Source organism: Anastrepha obliqua, chromosome 2, assembly GCF_027943255.1.
Source record: "Anastrepha obliqua isolate idAnaObli1 chromosome 2, idAnaObli1_1.0, whole genome shotgun sequence".
Classification (NCBI taxonomy): Eukaryota; Metazoa; Arthropoda; class Insecta; order Diptera; family Tephritidae; genus Anastrepha; species Anastrepha obliqua.
Genome location: NC_072893.1, coordinates 6,802,550 through 6,819,868, shown reverse-complemented (window position 1 = coordinate 6,819,868; position 17,319 = coordinate 6,802,550). Strand labels below are relative to the sequence as shown.

At 37.3% G+C, this 17,319-nt stretch overlaps 1 protein-coding gene across 2 annotated transcripts in view; it reads left to right on the top strand.

The window, feature by feature from the left end:
* Positions 1-1,291: 1,291 nt before the first annotated feature.
* The window catches only part of LOC129238500 (uncharacterized), a 46,055-nt gene continuing 30,027 nt past the window's right edge, over positions 1,292-17,319 (top strand). The window contains exons 1-3 of one of the 2 annotated variants that reach the window (XM_054873541.1): positions 1,292-1,604; positions 2,094-2,164; positions 2,289-2,530. In XM_054873541.1, coding sequence (XP_054729516.1) covers positions 1,595-1,604; positions 2,094-2,164; positions 2,289-2,530 — 323 coding nt within the window. In that variant the 5' untranslated portion in view covers positions 1,292-1,594. Of the gene's footprint in view, positions 2,165-2,288; positions 2,531-17,319 lie in introns of both variants that reach the window. The other variant, XM_054873542.1, reaches the window with a different exon arrangement.

Below are 17,319 nucleotides of genomic sequence, written 5' to 3'. Positions count from 1 at the left end.
AAGCATTTGCTAATGAACACAGAGATTGGTATGGTCCTACTGGAGAAAAAAAGTGGCGAAATATTATATTTAGTGACGAAGTAAAGATGAATTTATACGGTAATGATTTCAAAAGAAGTGTACGCCGCCCGAAAGGCAAAGAAATGCAAACATAAGTTGTATGCAATGGCCAAGTCAATCCCCTGATCTCAATCCTATTGAGAACTTGTGGGGTGATTTGAAGAGGAGACTGGCAGACTTTGCATTCGAAAACAAGGAGCAATTGTGGCAGAAAACCAAGGAAATATGGGATGCTACCCCTTTGGAAACCTGCCAAACTTATACAGAACCATGGAGAATATACTGTTATTGAAATACTAGCGGTTAAATTTAAGTTGAACTGTCTTTTTGTTTTGTTTTTTGTCATATAATATTTCCCATCTATTATTTTGACCAATGGTATTTTTTGTTATAATTAAATTTTCATTTGAGTGTAAAAAGTAAAATGAATTTCAACATATTTTTATTTAATGAAATAAAACATTACTAAAACAATTAAAAAATTTCTTGTCTTTACAAATCTTTGAATGTTATTAAAAAAACTTTGTTACACCTATTATTTTGTCCATAAGTGTATATCGCTATCACTCATTGCGTAAAAAAAAAATAAAAAATGTGAATTTTTTATAGGCGGAATTTAAAAATTTAAATTTATAAAAATCTTAATTTCTTAAAAAAATTATTAAAAAAAAAACCAATTATAAGTTTTCACATATTACCATGTTTTGTTTTCAAAATCTATTTTCAAAGTTTCTGTGTCACTAAATAATTTATAATTTATGATAGATTCGCAAACATCGCTTGTAGTGAAAGCTTTATAATTTGAAAATCTAATTATATTATTAAACTAATTATATTATATACTAATTGCATTTAAAATCAAAAAGTATTTAGAAACCAATAGACACGTATACGAGTATGTATACAGATATATAATATATTATATTTGCGTTTTTTTCACCACCTTTCGTAGCTGTTGAGTTATACATTTATCTCACTTACACACTAGAACTCAGCGGCATAAGATGTATTGATAAAGAAATCCACGATAAGTTGGATTGGAAAGATCACTTCTCACATTTCGTTTTATTGAGGTGAATTATCATTGCTCAATTGCTAGTGCTCGTATGATAAAATCAGCTGATTTTTGTTTGTCAAACTTGTCGTCGCTTTATGTGTGTGTGCATGTGTTATGTGTGTGTAGTGGGGTATGAGAAACGCCAAAGCGACTTTTATTGCACTCTGTTGATGAGAAAACATATCAAGTAGTAAAAGCCGCGAATATTGTAAACTTCATTCGTGTTTTACTTTTTCTTTATATTTTACAGTAATTGCTAACTCAGCGACATAGTTTCCTAGCATATAAATGAAAACCAATTAATTATTCACCTTTTTCTTATTCGTGAAAAATGTATTGCGAAACTGTGTAACATCATAAGCGCAGTTATTTGATCGGTGTATTCGACGCTAGCGGATTTTTGTTGCTTCAAGTGTGTGTTGTGTTTTGTGTTGCTCCCTCAAATTGGGAGAGCGTAATAATCCAATTGGAAAATGAATGAAAAGTTGTAATAAGCACTTAAATTTAATTCATTTGCAACAAATTAGAAAATTTATGATTAGGCGTGCGTATAGGCCCCCTGCATCAGCGTCTGTAGATTCGAAAAGTACGCGTGTGCGAAAGTCGTGTGTGCGCTCGTGGGTGGTGCGGCATGGCAAATCTATGAATGTCCATACACAACAATATAGTTGTTGTATTAGCAGATAGCCGCTAATCGGCTAATCGGTGAAGGGCCGAAATATTTGTTTACATGCCTGCTGGCAGTGGAATATTAGCAGATATTGATAACGCGCAAACATATGATTTTGTGTTAATGTATACGTAAGGTTCATTAATTTTTGTTTATATTTTGATGCCGTTGAGTCCTTGGCGACGCGTGACATTGGCATCGCCCTTGTTCTATACGATTCTAATTTGATTAGTGCGATTCAATTTAGCATTTCTTTTATTGATATTTGGTTTCTGCAAACGCGATTTTCATTTACGCTATTATCAGTTCTGTTCGTTTGTTTTACTGCTATGAAATTTCACTACTCGATGTTTTCAACGACCAACACGAAAAATAAGGTAGCTACTTACTCGTACATATACACAAACATATTTATAGCCAAATGCCACAACTTCCTGAAAAAGCTTGAATTTAGAAAGTGTTTCCATTTTACTTAACAATCACTCTCTAACGTTCTTACAGTTACCCAGTGACTCAATTGCGCCCACATTGGGTTGCCTTTTAAATGGCCCTTTCCGTGATCTGCATTTTACCGGCACAGACCATCGAGTTACACCTCTACACGATATAGTCTTCCTCGATGAAGGCGACCCGGCAATAACGCCGCTGAATTACCGTCCGATAGCAACATCACCGACGGCAACATCGTCCGATGCAACAAATGGATTTAACGGAACCAACGGTTTGGATATCAGCAGTAATGGGTAAATATTAGATATTACCATTTAACCATTGCATCACAAATGGGAATTCAATTGGATTTTGGGCAGAAAAAAATATTTGTGGTAGTTCGACGGCACAACGAAATTTTTAACTCGAGATAAGCGGTTTTGTTGAAAATCCTCCGATATTTATGCAAATATTTTGACACCTTCGGTGTCAAGAAGTCGTTTTGCAACTTGTAAAAAAGTTATTAATTAATATGAGTTTACGCACTGGATTTGTTTTTGATTGTTAGGGAATAATCGCCGTGCAGTCATTAGCGGCGTGTTGCTTGAAGTAGCAACAGTGCTATCGCCATAGAATATACAGTGAGCGTCAAAATAAAGTCTACAAAGCATTTTGTTATAATATGGATTTTTGTTCAGTCATTTATAACAAAACAATATACTTTAATTTCATGTTTTTTAAATTAGTATTTGATTCTCTACTTAATATTAGAAAACAACCAAAAAAATAAATTACAAGAACAAAAGTTGTAAAACAAAAACAAAATTGAGTGCATATTTTACGCACCAAAATAAAGTGTACAGCGTACATCAGTAGCATTTTAGCGATTTTGTACCGTAAAAAATACCGTTATATTTGGTTGTTTACTTCCTTTTTCGTTGCATTGAAACTTTTTTCATATTGTATTTTAATTGGTTGCGATCGGCAGGGAGAAAAGTTTTTGTCCACAGTAAATTAAATTCTATTATTTATTTTTTTCAATAATGGGTAAACAAACTTGGACTGATGTTAGAGAACTGGTACTAAAGCTTCGCAATGAAGGTAAAACCTTTCTTGAAATCGGCTCTATTGTCAACAGAAGCCATAAACTGTGAAAAAAATTAGTTGGAAAAAATACAAAAAGTTCGAGAAAGTAGAAAATTGCCCAGGTGCAGGCCGTCCAAAAGTTTTAAATGAGACTGAAGTAAGGTCTATAGTGCGTGATGTGAAGAAAAATCCCTTTAAAAGTGTGGCCAAAATATCACAAGAAGTTTCAACTGCATCAGATACTAGCGTAAGTGCCAGTACAATACGTCGAGCGTTGCACGCAAATGGGTTACATGGTCGTCTCCCACGAAAAAAGCCGCTAATATCGACAGTTAATAAAAAAATCGTCTTGATTATGCAAAAAAATACGAAAATCGGGATGTTTCTTTCTGGAATAATGTCCTGTTTAGCGATGAAAGTAAGTGCGAAGTATTTGGGAAGCAAAAACCGGTTAAAGTCTAGAAAATCAAAAATAGTGAGTATGCCGACCAAAATTTGATAACCACTGTTAAGCACGGTGGGGGTTCGGTGATGGTGTGGGGATGTATGGCGGCAAAAGGAGTTGGCAGTTTGGCTTTTATTAAAAATACCATGAACAATACAGATGATCTGAATATTTTACAATATAATTTGCTAACCAGTGTGCAGAATTTAGATTTGCAGGGATCTTGGATCTTTCAACAAGATATGATCCCAAGCACACAGCAAAATTAGCAAAAGAATGGCTGCTTTAGCGTACTCCTAAGACATTGCATCATCCTCCACAGCCACCGGACTTAAACCCTATTGAACATTTGTGGGAGCATTTAGACCGCCAAACCGGAAAAGAACAATCACCAATATGGATATGCTGAAACTCGTTATAAAGGAAGAGTGCGATAAAAATTCATCTGACGTGGCAAAAAAAACTAGTTGAGTCGATGCCCCGAAGACTGTCTTCCACAGCAAAAGGAAAATCAACAAAATACTAAATCGATATCATTTTTATAAAATATATCTTGTACACTTTATTTTGACGCGTAAAATATGTACTAAATTTTGTTTTTGTTTTAAAACGTTTGTTGTTGTAATTTATTTTTTTATTGTTTTCTAATATTAAGTAGAGAATCAAATACTAATTTAAAAAACATGAAATTAAAATATATTATTTTGTTATAAATGACTGAACAAAAATCCATATTATTACAAAATGCTTTGTACACTTTATTTTGACGCTCACAGTACATATGTACATACATATGTATATGAATTTGCGAATATTCGCATCAACAAAAGCGAAGTTTTCGCATTAATTTTAATATTCGCATCCGCATTAATCAATGCAGAGGTTTTGCGAATGTGAATGTTGTGCAAGTCTTGACGCGACAGGGAATTTTGGGCACTAAATTAACCAACATCTTCATTTCGTCTACTTCATTTCAGCTACTTGACGCACAAGATTTAACACATTACCACACATAGCCACAAACAAAAGTTTCCTTAATCATTTTATTATATATACAATACATACAAACATACATAGGTATACTGCCAATGGAAGCAAAAATTATTAGAGTTTTTATCTTGATAAAGATTAGTTGTCTTCGATAGCAACTGCCATCAATCCAAATGAAGAGCGTAGGCGAAAATTCTCTCCCAAAAAGCAGCAAAAAGCAAAAAAGTTAACGAACACAAAATTTGCAATCTCTAGCAAAAACCGGTAGAAGAAGACTTATCAGCTGGGATTGTTATTTGTGTATTGTCCACAAAAATAACCATAAATATTCTTTAAAAATTCTCGTTTTTTGTTGTTAAAGTTTCTACTTTATCGCATCTGATTATAAACTGCAAATTTCAAACCGGCGCAAGGGGCATAGTGCACAAAAGACCAGATTCCACAAAAAATAATTTTTTTTGTTTAAAAATAGTTCAGTCATATGCGTTCAGATCATATATTTTCGTGATGGATAATTTTTGCTGGCTAAAATTTCTCCAGTTCAAAATTAATGTCTTTCTTGTACCTAACTGTCACTTCACTCTCTCAATTTTGGCGGGATGTATAATTTTTTGGTGTTAACGAATACCTATTTGCGAAAGTTAGTAATAAATACAAAAAAATGTTGTGTTGTCGAACATGATTATTAACAGCTAGTATCTGTCAGTCTGCTAATTTGATAGCCATATTTTCATTTCCGCGAAAACTTAGTGGGGGTAACTTCATCGGTATTTTAACGAGAAATCAAAATAGTAGTTATTTCCTATAGGATTTTTATGATTATTTACTTGGATTCGGAATAATCCGCAATAAATAATTTTTTGTTAAAGTTCGAGGAAAACAATTAATTTTGGTAGGTTAGGTAAGGTTGGAATGGTTATCCAAAGAATGGGCACACTTGGACGAGGATAAACGGATTCGTCCTTTGTGATCATTAATTAATTTTGGTAATCTTGTAACGTTCTTTTTCATTAGAATAAACAGTAATGGTGCTCACACTCACCAACGTAAACGTATGCCAGTTGACACGATGAAACAACGATCTACGATACTACGGAACGGAACGGTGGTGTGAATTTATTTACATGGGGCTCTCATTAGTTTCATCGTGTCAGATGATACGGGCATACGTTTACGTTGGTGAGTGTGAGCACCATAAACGTCTTGACGATTGTATTGTGAGTACATCGCCCATTTTGAGCGGTGATGCAAAAGTGCCATGATGCTAGATAGTTCTAGTGAAGATGAAAACCACTAGAATACATTCGTCATTAACAGCCAAGGAGGATAGATTACCAGGTTTGGCCATCCGAAGCAAAATTGTGATAGTAACTTTGGCTGCTCACTCATCAGGAGCGCGGCATCAGAATTCTGTCCGCTCATTTCACACGTTCTCAGCCGTTGCTCAGACGGTAGCGAAGTAGTGTCCACGATCAGACCGTTAACCGGCTCTCAGCGGATTTGAAAGAATCAGCTGATAAACTGACGTCACATGGGTAATGACAACAGTTTGTTTACGGAAAAAACTGAGATTGTATTGTTGATACACAAAAAAAAAAATCAACGCAGTCTTCGCTCGCACTACTTCCAAGGCGAATTTATTACAGGTGATGGAATACACTCTTTGTCATGTCTTTTTTTTTTAATATTTCGCGTTAGATATTATTTGAATCACCAACTATAAATTCTCAAGGCAAGATAAACACACATTGTAAAGAAAACAGACTATTTTGACGTTATCAATATCTACGCCGAAAAAATCAGATAGGGCGGGTGCTATCACCTGCAATAAATCTGCCTTGAAAGTAGCATGAGTGAAGACTGCCTTAATTTTTTTTTCGTATATCAACAATATAATCTCAGTTTTTTCGTAAACAAACTGTTGTCATTACCCTTGTGACGTCAGCCAATCAGCTGACTCCTTCAAAATCGCTGAGAGCCGGCCAACGGTTTGATGCATTCTGTATATCCTGTTAGCAGCGTCGATACTATTCTTAAAATATGAAATTATCATTGCACCGCAATAAAAACTGCACCGCAACTGAAAATCCTCTCAACTGGCAGGGCGTTAATCGAAACGAATTTAAAATAGTGGCAAGTTTCGCACGCAGATATTTGTTGTCTCTACCAGCAAGTGTTTCGCGCGAGCAGTTATTCAGTAGCGTAGGTTCCATTTACGACACTTTAAGAAAAAAGCTGGAACCTGCAAAGGTAGCAACATTACTTGTTATTAAACATAAAGCTCCATTTCTTAAATAAACGTTATTAAAAATTACAACTTTTCCATTTTTTTCATTTACCTGAATTAGTTCTTAAAAATACTTGGCATTTGCATACGCGATTGTCTGAAATTCCACGTTGCCAATATACCTAATAAGTACATATGTATGTATGTATATATATATTATGTGGATTGTGTCTCAGTAGAATTGGGATATAAGATGAGTACACAACTACTCTTCTTTAGATGGCACAGAACAAATACAAAATCGAACTATTATTCTCTGTTCTCTTCTGAGTTCTGTTCATGTTCTGTATCACGTAGTACAGAACAATAAATTGTTTTGTTTATGTTTATGGGATGAATGCTCCTTTTTAAAGGACGCTGGCTTAATTTAATGCTATTCCTCTCCCTTATTGTCTAAGTCTACATTTAAGAAGTTACTGATAAAACTCTTGCCATAAGGTCTTTGTTGTATCTATCTATCTTATAGTCTGGAAGCATCCTGTTTGTTGATTAATAAATAAATAAACAAGAAATTAAAAAAAAGAAATATAAATAAACAAGCAACAGACTTCAACTTGCTTAAAAAACAGGTAAAAATAAGTACACTTTTAGAGATATTTTCTTTTTCCCTAACGAGTTATGATGTAGAAGACCAATAAAATTGCCGTTGATTGCTTTTTTATCGCATAGAATGCTCTACCGTATGATCAGAAAGTACCGGGAATGTTTAGTAAATAAAACAAAACAGAGTTGAATTTCAGGCAAATTTATTTTATCTCCTTTAAAATATGTCCAGTCTGAAGCAACACACTTGTGCCAACGTTTAACCTAGTCCTCCATGCACCCCTGGTAGGTCGACGAAGGGACGGCCTTCAGCTCCTTCCTCGCATTATCTTTGATCTCCTCTATCGCCTGAATCTCCTTCCACAAAGTTGTAACTTCAACTTGGGAAACAAAAAGAAGTCGCACAGGGCCATATCAGGTAAATACGGTGCTTGCACGATGGTATTTTCTTGGTGTTTGTTCAAATAATCCAGCATAATTTGAGCTCGATGCGATGGCGCGTTATCATCATGCAAAATCCAAGAATTGTTTGCCCACATTTCCGGCCGTTTGCGACGTACAGCAACTCTCAAACGCTTCAAATTGGATAAATAATATTCTTTATTGACTATCTGGCCCGATAGAAGGTACTCATAGTGCACTACGCCTTGGCAATCGAAGAAAACAGTCAATATCACCTTCCCGGTACTTTTTGATCATAGGGTATTTCGCGCTTTGAAAGATCTCTTTCTTTATTTAAAAGCAGGGCTGCACATCGTGCACTAAATAATTAATGCCATAAGCCGATAGTTAAAGCATTGAAAAACTGAAGGCTTAGTGATAAAGAAACCAGTATTTTAACTACCACTGAGAAATTTGAGATAATGCAAAATGCCCAACTCTGTTTAAAAGGCGTGCTCTATTATTTCTCGCTTTGGAAGATCTCACTCCTCGTTCTACTGGGTTCATTGGTAATTTTTGCTCAGGTAAGCAAACATACAGACATAAGTACACACATATTTAGTTTTTTTTATGAAGCTGTAGATTTCCATGTCGCTGAGTTTATTGAACCATTCCGTTTGACGCGCGTAAATCAACAACTAAGACATCAATTTAATAACTACAGTTTAGTGCTACGCTGCTGTCATTAACCAAAAAAGATCGATTTAAAATTTTTATTAACGTCGCTTGCATCAACAACACGTACTGCCAATCCGCTTTAAATGACTATGCATTTCTGTTGAGCTGCTGGCGCTAGTGCTTTACCTCCCAGGTAGTCAGCCAGCCAAGTTTCGAAGTGCAAAGAAAGCAATTAAATACCCGCATCTTCATATAAGTATGCAAACAGCCATAGATAGGTATGTACATATGTATGTGTACATGCATACAAATAACTCGACACTTCGTGATTTGCTTATCAAATTTGTGACTGCTCATAAGACATAAAATATTTCGCGAGTATTTTATCTTAATTCCAAACGAGCTCAGACGGCTAAACGCGTTATTGCGGTTGCCGGTATTTGCATAACAAATTGTCGTTTGCTCTCAAGGCCGATTGCTTGCTAATCCATTAGTAATCGCACGCAAGTGGGTGTGAATGCGTTTTGCACTATTGCCAGCCTTTGTTGATAGATCAAATTTGTTGATGATTTTGTGAGCATTCGCCGTTTAAAGCAATTATTCATGTTGTAGTTGGGGTACTTAACTTATTTTTAATAATAATTTGTGAATAAGTTTTGCTCACAAATGAGAGCCGCTGGATGTTTGTTTTGATTATTTAATATTTGCAAAGTATTTGTTGGCGCTGGGGTAGAGTTTGCCGTGGTCGTTGAGAACGAATGCGGATTTTAGCGATTGCGGAAACTATTGCACTTGTTTTCAGGTTATTTTTATTTTCATTTTCTATATAAGCGTTCGTGTTAAAGTGATATAAATATTTAGACTTGCATAAAATAAATAAATTTTTGCAGAACGGAGTTTAAATACATAAATAAAATCGTACTAAAAATGAAACTAGTTTTGTTTTTAATTTTTTTTTATTGCAGTAGTTACTAAGTTCCTAACTTCCTGTCTGCTTGTGCAATTATAAAGGGTTTTCCAATAAGAGGTGTTATTCCCGTAGAAGATTAATGGTTTCATTGTTTGTGTGGCACGTAGCGCCGTCTTGTTGAAAATAAACGTTGTCCAGATCAGTACCATCCAATTCCGACCATAAAAAATCGTTAATCATCTCTCGATAGCGCAATCCATTTACCGTAACTGTTGCTCCAGCTTTATTTTCGAAAAAGTAACGTCTAAAGACTCCGTCGGACCATAAACTGCACCAAACAGTCACACGTTGAGGATAGAGAAATCCAATAACTCTTGGATTTTCTGAGCCCCAGATCCGACAATTTTGCTTGTTGAAGAAGCCACCGAGGTGGAAATGGGTCTCATCACTTAAGATTATTTATCGATGGAATACCGGATCATTTTCATGCATTTTAACGACCTAATCAGCAAAGATACGACGTTGTTAATGATCGACCGACTTGAGTTCTTGTGTTGACTGGACTTTATAAGCCTTAAGACCCAAATTCTTATGCAAAATACGGTGTAATGACGTTTGTGGAATGCCTATTTCCAAAGAATGACGAGGAAAGCACAAACCTGGGTTTTCTTTAACACTTTCGGCTACAACAGCAATACTTTCGGCTGTTCTTGAGCGACGTGCACGGGTTTTATTCTTCACATCACTAACTTGTCCAACTCGAATTTTTTCACCCATTTCTGTATTGCGGTCCGACAAGGTGCTTCACCATGACCCAAAAATGTTGGAGTTTTACGAACCGTCAAACTGCCAAATTTTCACCAATTTGTTGGCGAATTTTATTATTTTCAATGCGTTGTTTAAGCGCGTATCGTTCCATTTTTATTAATGGCGTAGTTTCTACTTGTCAAATATCAAAAAATGACAGCTTCAAAAGTGACATCTACCGAAATAGCGCGCTATTCAAAATAACACCTGTTATTGGAAAACCCTTTATTATGTCTTCTATCGGCATACTGATGGGACCTCTCGTCTAAGGTTACATTTTGGCTATATAACACAATTTATATACGATTTTCTTGTATGGAGTTCCTCCCTGGTGGAAAGGAGAAGATCAGTTAAAAAGCTGGAGAGGGTGCAAAGGTCTGCCCTCAATGGAATCAGTGGGGCGCTTCGGACCACTCCTACTCTAACTCTTAACGCTATGTTGAATGTGGTATCCCTGGACATCGTAGGGAAATCTGCCGCTGCACGCGCCGCATGAGCTTGAGGTGTTCGATCCATAAGCGAGACTAAAGTTACGGACACTTTAGTATTCTTAAAAACCTCGAGTTCATCCCCATGGTGCTGGATCATTCATTGTACACCCTCGCTGGGTCCGAGCGGTACTTTTACCTTTCATATTCCCTCAATGTGCAACATATGGAGACAGGACATGGCAAACTTGTTTACGGATGGTTCAAAGTTGGATAGAAGAGTTGGTGGGGGAATAATCTGCGAGAAGCTCCCCATCAAGCTCAAATTTAGGTTTTCGGACCACTGTAGTGTTTTCCAAGCAGGGGTAGTCACAATTAAGGAAGCAGTGGGTCGGTTGCGTACTTTTATAAGTACCGTAAAGGACGTTAATATCTACTCCAACAGCCAAGCGGCAATTAGAGTCTTGGGTTCGTTGTTTGTGTGCTCGCAATTAGTCGAGGAATACCTGACTTCTGTCTCGATTGCATCCGAATACTTCAATATTAGACTCATCTGCGTTTCCGATCACAGCGGCATAGAAGGAAACTGCTGCGCTGATGAGCTTACTAGACAGGGGACCTTTATATATTATGTTCTCTGGCCGTACTTCTGGCCTGATAGCACGTCCTACATGAACATTTTCTTTGACTACTACGATTTTTTTGAGAATTATTAATAATTTGAAGATGCGTCTTTCTATTGCCCGAATTTGTCTAATTTCAACCGGATTTCAAATACGGATTTGTGTAAAGAATTTTTGCTCGAGTTATTCGTTGCGCTCAAGAATGATAGATAGAACACTAAGTTTGGCCATCCGAGAGAGAGTAACTTCGGCTGCCACTTCAAAGAGGATTCGGCAACAGAATTCTGTCCTAATCTAATTTCACAAGGATGAAGTCTCTCCATCCCACTCATTTCATACGAATACTTACGCTCTTCCAATCAATTGTTATTCATAGAGAGTGGCTGCGTTGCTTTGTTCTTATACATACCACCAACACAATTTCAGTTCTGTCGTAAACCGCTGTCTCTTCCCCTACTACAGCAGTAGTAGGGGTGATTTCTTCAAAATCGCTGAGAGCCGGTTAACGGTCTGATGTTTGTCACACCTTCTGAATTCTCTTCACTGTGGGATCAGCCGATGCTGTGATTGGACTTTATTAGATCAGGTTTTGTGAGCCGCCGTTAAGTATAAATGTTAATGACATCCATCCAGAAAGATGGTGAGATAAATGTCGAAACACGTGAAATTGTACCGAAAAATTAGGTTGACAGAATTTAATTGAGCTCCATGTAAAAAATAGGTAATTTGACAGCCAGTAGTGGATCCACTCTAGAAAGGTATTCCTCGGGAAACAACATAGGAGCTATGATCTTCGACCCATGATAAACAGAGGTTAAAGTCGTATTTGCAATGGGTCAATACACTACCAAAGCATCAAATAAGAGCTTAGGAAGAATGACAAACAACTGAAAGAAAATGGCGCTTGAAAAACTGCTTGCAAAGAGGATAGAATGCGAAATAAAAACAAATACAAAATAAAAATAGTTGCGTGGGCATAAATTTGTAAAATTGTCGCATATATTCTGTGACTCGTTCACAGACGCACCATCGCATTTTGTGGCGTCAAAATAAACCAAATAATTTAGTTATGAGTACATCAATGAATGAATGCTCTCACTTCTTTGATTTTACTATGAAAACGACCACTTCGGCCATGCAAATTTAAGCTACGCAAGTTAATTCTATAAATACACATTAGGAAATTCTATATTAGTCAGCACCAGATAAAATATTGACAGCAATTTGTCCTTGACATTGACACTCAAGTGACATTGGCCGAACAGTTATAACCACTTAGTGCCGACAAGTAAGGTGGAAGCAAACGCCGTCCCACTTGCGGCAGTTGTGATTGCTTCAATTGCAACAAAAATAACAAACGACAAAACCCTTGTCTCTATGCGAGTGTGTAAGTAAGCCTTTGATGTTTTGTAAACTAGTCTCGGCTGCCTGTTTTTCGCTGCGCATAGGTATTAGGGTGTGTAATTTTTTTTACCATAAAGCATAATTCGGAATATAATTTTCAATTCGAAATTATAATTGAAAATTACATTCCGAATTATGTATAAGTAGTACGTGGACCAAACTGAAATCACAAATATCGGATTTTAAATTGAAATAAAACAACGAAAATTCAAATTGATTTTTTTTTCTTGTTAAGTTTTCCCGCGAGCATAGGCCCTCGACAAGACTCTTCCATCGTACACGTTTCTGTGCTGTTGTTTTCGCACCGTCCCATGAGATGTCGGCTACTGCTAGTTCGCTCAACATCGACATTCTCTCTTGTGGGTTCTAGTCCAGTGGCATTCTCGTGATGCTATCTGGTGGTTTTTCAATGTGTGACCTATCCATCGCCCCTTTCTGCGTTTCATTTGCCTAAGGATGGGTTTCTCGTTTGTTAATCTCCGCAGGGTGTCGTTACTGATGTTGTTTGGCCAGAATATTCTGCAGATGATTCTGCTGAAAAAAAAATTTTAATGTAATTTAAAGTGTTTGGCGGCCGTAGTTCGGCCATCCGTAAACACCAATTTTGAATGACTCGCTGGACGACTTCGGTCGGCATCTCGTGAATAACTTTAGTAAAGTTAGCCTCCAATACCTCAATCCAAGCTGGTTTATTCACAAAGAATTTAGACTTTACATACCTCACAAATAAAAGTCCTAAGGTGTGATATCACACGATCTTGGGGGCCAATCCACTGGTCCATTGTTTCATTGTTTGTTGTACGATTTGTAAACGTTGTTGAGGCGTAAGTCTTTCCATGATGAAATGCCAATGGACACTGGAAAAAATTATGTATTTAATTTTACAGTAGTCACGCGTGATCTGTCAAAAAAACCCTATTGGAAAAAGTACCTCCAATCTGATCACTCTTTGTTTTCATGCCATCTACGTATGTATGTATCTGAAATTGTCCATGAGATTAAAAACTTGGAAGTCATCAAGTCGTAAGCAATGTTGACGTTTGTTCTACTGAATTTTCAGATCCATATAATTTAAAGTTACTTGTCATAGCGCATGTCATATCTAAGTTATCTCATTTATCTGGAGACCGAGCTTTCGTGGGTCGTTTGTAAAGTTCGTGTAAAGTCAGAGAGTTGGCACTTTTGGCGCGGAACTAAGTTATGTTTAGTTATTAAGATCTCTTGGAAGAACACTCACCAAGTTTCGGTAAATTTCTTTGTTTTGGCAATCATTTGAATCGAGGAAGTCGAGTAATTTTCCTTTCCCATCACGACAACATACCAGCTCACGCCTCAGCAGTTGTGGCCGCAAAATTATAGGAGATATGGTTCCAACTTGTTTGACATCTCATCTATTCTCCGGACTTGGCTCTATCGAATCCCTTAGACTACTATTTGTTACCCAACTTAAAGAAATGCCTCGCGGTAAAAATATTTTATTCAAACGAGGTGGTGATTGCAGAAACGAATGTCTATTTTTTAGACCAGGATAAATCCTATTATTCGGAAGGGATTAACAAACTCGAACAGCGTTGGACGAAATGTAAAGCCTAAAAGGAGACTACGTCGAAAATTAAAAAAGGTTTACCCTAAAGAATTAAGAAAATTTTTGTATTTTGAATTTTTGCACGGACTTTTCAAACGACCCTCGTATAATTTTTGTTATATTCACCTTATAGAAAATATTCAAAAGGTTTTTATCTGATCTGCTCTTCACTCGTAGCACTTTAGTGATCCGATCAAAGCTCCTGTGAGCTCCTGCAATATAATTTGGATTTGTCCATAGGCTACTTTATTGCTGAATATGCATGTTTTAGTGAAGCAGCGCTCCACCCTAATGTTTATGAATGCAGCTATGTTTGTATGTACAAAAGCAGATAGCGACGGCAAATCAAATAATTGACATTAATTTGATTGTTACAAATGACTGCGCGAAAAGCTACATACAATTAATTGTATTTGTTTTTGCTGTAGTTGTTGTCATTTTGATGATCGTATTTTTGCCCGCACATCTCCATCAATGGTGGTGTTTATTGCCGCTGCGCCATAGAGGACCGAGACAGGGAATGGCAATTAAAATTCACTGCCAGTGGCTATCCACCACGAGCCCTGGCAGTTAGGTTTTATCGGCTCATATTAACGGGTTAAAATGTCAATGTCGTTGTGGCAATCGACTCGAGAGAATTAATTGTCGGTACGACAACAACAATGTCTTGTATGAGTGTGCCATTCACTTGGTTGAAATCTAAAAAGTCACAAACACACACATACATATATACATGCACGCACATATATTATATATACACACATATATACCCAGAAATAAACGCTCGCTTCGTGCACGCGCACTTAAAGTTGCAGTTCGTTTGTGTTTTCCCGCCAAAATATTAAAATACGTTTTGCTTACTCACAACAGCAAACTACGACAAACGTCAACTAGCAACTGGCGATTGTGGCAGCGCGCGTGTTTTTTGCCACATTTTCTAATTTATTTATGAATGAAATCAACATTTGCGGGCTCATTGATTCAAATGCTTGGCCTTATCAGTCGACACAGTGAGGGAATACCGGCCAGCGGTTCGACTAGCGGCTTGCTGACTCTGCTAAATACGCGTAAATAGATGCTTGTATGTGTGTAAGTGGGCTCGCCCAGTTTGAATAACGAATTTGATTTGCAGTTATCTTTTTTCAATGCCCTCATTAATATTCATGGGTGTGATTTATATTTTTTTTACTTTATTTATTATTGTGGCGTTGCCAGTGCTGTTTACCCAGACGGATGGGTGAACTGACCTCTTATCTCAAATGGATTTCACCAAAATGTTTACAGTTTTTATTAAGCGAATGTCTACGCTGATTGCATAATTTTTCTTTTCGTCTGGTCAATAGCGATGATTTATAACGTGTAAAATTAACCGTTAAACGTGTAAATACTTCAGAATGTAATACCAAAGTACGTAAGTATACCGGTTCTTCCGCCGTTGTGTCTTCCTTTTATTTACTTTTGACGGAATGGCATAGCTCGGACCGGAATTTCCGGTCACGTCCTATCAGGCCAACAACGTTTTCCAAATAAATGATGGGAAATGTTTCATATTTCCACAATAATCAGTCAACAGTGTACATTTGGTTGCGGGCGGCTGATAATTTGTGGAAGTTTTGTTGTTATAAACTGGTAAGCGATTGTTCCTTCTCCTTCTCGGTCGGCATGGTAACCGTCTACACGATTTTGGTTTAGTTCAGTAAGCCGCGCCAGTTGTTTCTTTCTTATACTAACGTCGCAGGGTGGTGTCCTTTCGCGCCTACTTTGGTTAATTGCTATTGACGAAGTTCTGATAATGCTAAATAAGGGTGGGGTTAAGGTAGTAGCATACGCCGATGACTTGGTCCTAATGATAGTGGGACCGTTTCCCTCAGTCATGGCTGAGATTTTGGAAAGATGAAAGAGAAGAATTTTTGAAAGACTTGCGGCCTCTGAGCCAACTCTGACAAAACGGAGCTGGTGCTATTTACCAAAAAATATAAAACTCCACCCTTTCGACTTCCCAAATTAAACAACCACTGCAAATATATGTTCGGTAAAAAATGAGGACTCAAGCCACAGGTTGCGCTGTGGTTTGGTGGGAAGCTCTTCGAAAAGGCTACAATATCACTAAACTGGGAAGGGTGCAAAGGACTGCATGCATTGACTTCACCGGAGCATGTAAAACTTGCCCCGGTGCTGCCCTGAATGTCCTTTTGCACTTACTTCCCATCGACTTTTACGTTATTTCCATCGCTGCAGTGCGATCAGGTTAAAGAAGGTTGGCCTTTGGAGGCAATCTGTCAAGGGACATGGTAACATTTTCGGGCAGTTAACACCGTATTTCTCCGCACTTCAAACAGATCTCTCTATCCACAAACTAGAGATTGAGAGTCGTGCTAGGGCAATCTTTCCTAATAGGTAGGATTGGATTGAGGGGAAAATCTGCACCGAAGCTTACACCTCTGTCTTCACTGACGGTTCCAAGATGGAATCGGAGCAGGGGCTTTCTCTTAATCAGCCAATTTATCTATCTCCTTTAAACTGCCGAATACTGCTAGTGTTTTTCAAGCAGAAATCTTTGCGATTCTGCAGTCACGCAAAATGCTGAGGGAACGCGAGAGCGAGGGAGATATTAACATTTTCTCCGATAGTCAAGCCGTGATCAAGGCTCTGACGGCGCCATGGTGCAGAACGAATTTAGTAAACTCCTGTAAGGAGGAGATCAAATCTCTTGGGTAACATTTCTCTGATCTGGGTTCCAGGACATAGGAACATAGGGGGAAATGAAATTGCTGATGAGTTTGCCAGGAAAGGGACTGAATTGGTTTTAGAGATCTCTTACCTGGTCATCGGCATCCCCCTAAAAGTTGTTAAAGGGGAACTGCACAAATTATTTCTCAGGAAAGCGCAGAAAAGATGAAGCTCCATTTCTTCATGTGCTATTTCGAAAACCCTTT